General features: G+C 45.1%; 1 protein-coding gene across 4 annotated transcripts in view; it reads right to left on the bottom strand.

The window, feature by feature from the left end:
- The window catches only part of LOC109525170 (phosphatidylinositol 4,5-bisphosphate 3-kinase catalytic subunit alpha isoform-like), a 17,330-nt gene extending 11,469 nt beyond the window's left edge, over window positions 1–5,861 (bottom strand). For all 4 annotated transcript variants that reach the window (XM_019885477.1, XM_019885495.1, XM_019885486.1 and 1 more), the window contains exons 1-11: window positions 5,801–5,861; window positions 5,550–5,718; window positions 5,206–5,332; window positions 4,497–4,706; window positions 4,249–4,343; window positions 3,897–4,052; window positions 3,475–3,720; window positions 2,788–2,873; window positions 2,402–2,507; window positions 847–999; window positions 509–643 (exon numbers count right to left, since the gene is read on the bottom strand). In XM_019885477.1, the coding sequence (XP_019741036.1) occupies window positions 509–643; window positions 847–999; window positions 2,402–2,507; window positions 2,788–2,873; window positions 3,475–3,720; window positions 3,897–4,052; window positions 4,249–4,343; window positions 4,497–4,706; window positions 5,206–5,332; window positions 5,550–5,718; window positions 5,801–5,856 (1,539 nt within the window). In that variant the 5' untranslated portion in view covers window positions 5,857–5,861. The remainder of the gene's footprint in view (window positions 1–508; window positions 644–846; window positions 1,000–2,401; window positions 2,508–2,787; window positions 2,874–3,474; window positions 3,721–3,896; window positions 4,053–4,248; window positions 4,344–4,496; window positions 4,707–5,205; window positions 5,333–5,549; window positions 5,719–5,800) is intronic.
- Between the last annotated feature and the right edge of the window lie 6 nt (window positions 5,862–5,867).

Genomic DNA, 5,867 nt, shown 5'->3' with positions numbered 1-5,867 from the left:
CCAAATGGACTTGATGATGCAAACTCTGCCAACATGTGACTCACCTTATATTGGCTGATTGGATACTTTTCCAGCAGGTACTCGTCACAGCCACAAACTTTGAGGATGTATTTACCCTGATATTCCTGAACACACATCTTCAGTTGCTCAGGGGAGAGCAGCATACTGCGCGTTTTCTTCCGAATGGCCTCCGCAATCACCTGCGATAAAAAACAACAAACAAACGATTGGCAATTGTTTGATGGTTTGATAAAGCAGCCATTATGACAATGACAATACAGGCTATGCTGGACTCATGGAGGATTGGCCGACTCCAAAGTCAAGTGCATTACAGTATTCCAAGACACACACTCCAAAGTTGATTCCTTGCAGTCCTCTGCATTGGCCATGTGAATGCTAAATGTGCTTTCACTCGTATTTCGTCATGATGATGAAATATTTCAAGTGAAAAACACCCATCGCCAGTCAATGAACCGTGTCCAACTTTGTTTGAATCTGTCGTTGATACCTGTCCCGAGAGGTTGTAGTTGAAGCCAAGTTCTCTCGAGATGGTCCAGTTCGCATGATCCTCCACAGCGTTCATATCGGGGTATTTAACCGGACTGCTGAAGTGGTCAAATTCCAGCTCCAGACACGGGGTTTCCTGCACAACACGGTCACAGTGTGAGTATCAGGCAAGATCCATGAAAAGGTTTGCAAGAGGTGTTCAAAAGGACTTTGTTCAGGCTCCTAGAGGAGAACCAACACTGAATTCTACCGAGCCAATGAATGTATTCTGACACCTCAAGACAACTAAGCGGGCTATCCTGTTGTATGCATGGTATCAGGGACGAGCTGATCATTTACCTTATTGGGGTTGGAGCCTGTGACCCCGATGGGATTGAGAAGATCTTCAAGGCCATGAGGAACAGGCCACAGGTTGAGTGCCATCTTGTTTGCCACCAGAGTGTGTGTGTAGTCAAACAAGTTGACGTTGCCCCAAGCCAGTGGACAGTGCTCCTGAAAGAAAAAAAAAAAAAAAAGGGGGTGCGGCAAGAAGGAATCGGGTAAGAGGAAGGACCCAATGAGTTTTGGTGCAGATCTGGAATGCCGTGAATCCAGGATGCACAACAGAAATTCCAATTTAGGATTGTTAATCCTGGCAGAGATACGGCCACTCCAGTTTGGAAACAACGGGGCTTGAAAAGTACTAGCGACCCATGCAGATATTGTAGACTACAGTCTGGGGGCCATTTGTAGCCCACCATCCTTTTTTTAGTGGCCCGCAACATGGGAAAAAAAAAACTAACCAAACACGACATTTGACATGGGTCGCAAGATTAGTTAAAAAGGGTGAAGGTAGGCAAAGTGAGAAGGGAGGTTGCCTACATTTTCTGAATATGGTGCACAAATACAATATACAGTGTACAATTTCATGCTTTGAAATGATCCAACAATTTGGTTTTATTGGCACGTCGACCGAAACCAAAAAAAAAAGGTTGAAGATAACGTCGTGATCTACCAAAGCGAGTCTTCACTGAAGGTCAGCGAGGTATGCTGGTGATAAACGGGTAGGGGAGGTGGAGCGCATTTCATGTTGGCGGCCGGTCAAATTGTGTCCCTTTCAAGTAAACGCTTGAACAAAAGGCTGCCGCTGAGAGGCGTTTCTCTTTCACTCGGGCGGCGCATGAAAGAACATCCGCAAACCTAACCTCATCCTGGCACGGCGCAGCAGGGGAAAGCACGAACCCCCCCGGTGTCCGTTTACGATATCAATGTCTGACACTCGCTCACGCAATCCGGGCACGCGCGTGCACGTTCGCACGCACGCACGTTTGGCCGGACCAGTGTTTCCACCAGCGAGAGACAGAAGAGAACACGAATCAGTGTCCAAAAGCAAGTGTTTGATTTGATGCTGACAGAGGGGATATACTTTCAGTTACATTGTAGGTTTACTTAGCGTAAACAGCATAAGCTGGACGAATCGGACGGATGGTTCCTGTTTGACACATTAGCAACAGGCAGACCAATTTCAAGACTGACGTTTCCGCTACAAATATAGAAGACACAAAGTGGTCTTCTTAACAGACGTCTTGAGTGTTGATACAAATGGAAAAAGTCCGCCTCCTTCTGATGACGTTTTCTGCCGACACACACCTTGATGAGAAATTAAGTAGAACCGGAGATGCTCCCTCAGCTCGAATTCACCTTCGCTAAACGCCAACATTTAAACAGACGTCATGATATGACAACTGAATGTTACTACAGTGCAACTCAAAAAAAAAAAAAAAAAAGTTGCTCATATTAAAGCATCAAACAGTGAGTAGTGCAGCTCGTTCCAAACAAGCTCCTGAACATCAATAATTTGAAAGCGCAGCACGGGCGGCATGCGGCAATTGTCCCGTATTGCTCTCGACTGTACCTCTTTTGCTCCTTTCCTGCCTTTGACTGAGCAAATGGAAAGGCAAAGTCTGGCAGCTCGCGGGACATCTGGGATGTACATGTCGTAGGTCAGCCACTCATTCCACCTGCAGACGCACAACAATTGAGAGGAGTGTTGGGAACTATTGCCTGACGGGGACGCTTGATCGAAAAACAAAGACGCGAGGGTTTTGCAATGAAACTGGACGGTGCTCGTGTGTAGGAAAAAAGAGGTGGATTTAAAAAAAAAAATAATAATAACAATTTCATATGATAACCCCACCGAGCTCAGAAGGGTTTTATGCGATGAAACGTTGAATGCCCCTGCAAATAAGGAATCTAAAGTGAGCGTGTGAAAGCGACAGGAAGCTGGCAAAAAAATGTTACCTGGGGTTAGAGCAGGGCACTCTCTGCGTGTTCACATTGTCGCACATCTGTTCTCCTCCATGGTAAATACCCGTTCTCACATAAATCTAAAAGAATAGACCGGCATCATGAGATTTGAACGACGATAGTGTATAAAACATCAATTTGATTTACAAAGAAAGTAATACCGTTTAAAAATAATACGGCAATAATGCGAAAAATAACTACCGTATTTTCCACACTAAAAGGCGCACCTTCAATGAATGGCCTATTTTGTCATACATTGGGCGCACCGCGTTATAAGACGCAATCTACAATGCATCCACTAGATGGAGCTACACTAAAGAAAACATCAACAGCACGATCAGATGTCAGTAAAACTTATTTAATAAAGCAGCAACACATTTCACTTAACCAACAGCAAGTTATAACGTTGACTCGTTAACATTGAACTCTCTTGCCGCTGCTGTATTTCCATGTTTAACTGCGTAACCGGTCGCCTTAAGTTTGAACTCTGCGTTGTCAGCATGTCTCGAGCAAGGAGACACTTTGGGGTTGACATATTACCGTTATGACCATACACACAAGGCGCATTGGAGTTTTAAGGCGCGCTGTGAGCTTTTCAGAAAATGGAAGGCTTTCAGGTGCGCCTTTTAGTACGGAAAATACGGTAGCGGTATTTGTCCCGTGTAATATGTCTCTTCCCACCTTGTCTATGTCTCTGATGTTGACGTTAACATAGGTGGCACAGAGGATCCGTATTCGCAGCGTTCCGTTGATGGTCCAGAGCGACTTGGCGACCGCCTCGCCGTTCATGTACGATGACGCCGTGGAGATGCGACGCGAGTATGAAGGCATGACAAAGTTATCAGTAGGCAACTGGGTGTACAGGCTGTCCTTGGCCATCAGCATCAGGTTTGGCATCCTGCTCAGCATGATACAACTGCGGATGTACTGGTGGCAGAGACACAGAGAGAGAAAGGGCGCATGTAAAAGGCGGGCAGTCTGATGGGGTTCTCAGGTCATCGGTCAGAAGAGTTCCGAGAAGTCATCTTTTGAGAAATGACTTCAAGGGAAGCTGTCTGACCAAATTGACTTGATGATGCAAACTCTGCCAACATGTGACTCACCTTATATTGGCTGATTGGATACTTTTCCAGCAGGTACTCGTCACAGCCACAAACTTTGAGGATGTATTTACCCTGATATTCCTGAACACACATCTTCAGTTGCTCAGGGGAGAGCAGCATACTGCGCGTTTTCTTCCGAATGGCCTCCGCAATCACCTGCGATAAAAAACAACAAACAAACGATTGGCAATTGTTTGATGGTTTGATAAAGCAGCCATTATGACAATGACAATACAGGCTATGCTGGACGGCGAACCAGATGTTCTTTTAAATTAAAAATACAACCGTATCCCCCAACCTTTGCGTGTATGTGTGTGCGCGCGCACGTGTGTGTTAGAAGATATTCACTGACCTGTTCAGGCACACAGTCATGGTTGATCTTCAATGTATACTTTTGTTTGTCGTTATTTGGAGAAACAATCCCCCAAATGACAACAATAATTTGACCTAAAACAGCCAGAGACAAACAGGTCAACGTTGAGGTGAGGAAATGATCAATGAAGCCCCTACTTTTTATACTTTAGTAATCCAACAAATGGCAAGCAGCAAAAAAAATTGTCAATTACTGCTGTCGTATTTTCGTGATGTGACTCCGCCCACCTTTGTCCAATTTGTTGTAAATGTGTTTGGGGAGTTCTTGCGTGGATTCGACGTTGGGTGGATACACATAGAGGGCTCTGCTGTGGGGTCCACTGGCATCTCTCAGCTCCACAGAGTCTTTGCACACATTCAGGATGTTTCTCCTGAAGTCCTGGACTTCAGGGTCCTTCACCAGGTCAAACTCACACACTGGCATACCGATGGCAAAACCTGTCAGAAAAAAACTTTTTTGTTTCAACCTTAACAGGTTGCAAGAGAAATGAAATTCTCTAGCTTCAAGAGAAGCTAAATAATTTCAAACTTAGCTTGTAGCCGACATGTGAGACATGTGAGACGTCATGCACGTTTGTTTCTCTCCTCTTTCCAGCTATAACTGCTTCAAACAACAAGGCGTATGCCGGAATAGTGGTTACGATTGCATGACTGTCTACGTCTCATGCTATGTGTTGTGTTGTATTACCGTAGTTTGTTATTTTAAGTGAACGGTCCTGTCAAGCGCTTTGTTACAGCTGCAGTTGTTGTGAAAGCGCTATAGAAATATAGATTCTGTATTTCTCACATGAAACATTGTAGGTGCTGCTCAAAGGACTTTTTTTTTTTTTTTTTTGCTAATATGCAGCCTGAGCATTTCTCCTTTTCCTCTTTACTCTTTGCATTAAGGAGCCAAAAGGGAACAGAACCGGCTCTCGGTGGCTCTATTGGGACTCACCGATTTCTCTGTTCAGGATTTTTTCCTCTCTGTTGCCAACTGGTTCAATGACCTTGAGGAAAGGCTGAAACAATCTGAGGTCGCACAGCCTTCGTGTCTCATCAAAGAACTCCTCCCGCTCGGCTTCCTATGGACAGAAAAACTGAGTCGGTCTTTGTTTTAGGTTAGATTTCTAACACCAGTCCTGGAAGTTTTCCCACATATTTTGCACTAAAGCGGGAGTCGCAGCTTTGCCATTCGGAGACAATTTTCCCGCTCTTCTTACAAAAGCACAAGTCTTTGGGCCCTTTTTTAATGGATGACTGGTCTGCCAGAATACATAAGAAGGGACGAAGCACGCTTACCTGAGTAACACTGACAAAGATATAAGACGTCTCCTCCTGCAAGAGGTGATGGAGGGGATACTTTCTGGCTTCTTTAAAGAGCTCATGTTTGATGGTAATGAGAGTGGCCTCACGGAGGCACTCCAAGGTTAGAATCATTCCATTGGGCAACAGGCAATCCACCAAGATCCTGCAGATACACATTGATTGATTCTCAAGTGCTTGGGGACGCAAATTACATGAGTCTCAAAACGGAATTTGGCATCCTCTACCTAGGAGGCATCAGGTGGATGCCCCATAGTTCCCCTGAGGACGGCCTGGGAGGCATCTTCCTCTCTG

Source organism: Hippocampus comes, unplaced genomic scaffold (genome assembly GCF_001891065.2).
Source record: "Hippocampus comes isolate QL1 unplaced genomic scaffold, H_comes_QL1_v1.1 scaffold90, whole genome shotgun sequence".
Classification (NCBI taxonomy): domain Eukaryota; kingdom Metazoa; phylum Chordata; class Actinopteri; order Syngnathiformes; family Syngnathidae; genus Hippocampus; species Hippocampus comes.
Note: the sequence above shows the minus strand (reverse complement) of the source record. Positions and strands in the feature narration are given on the sequence as shown.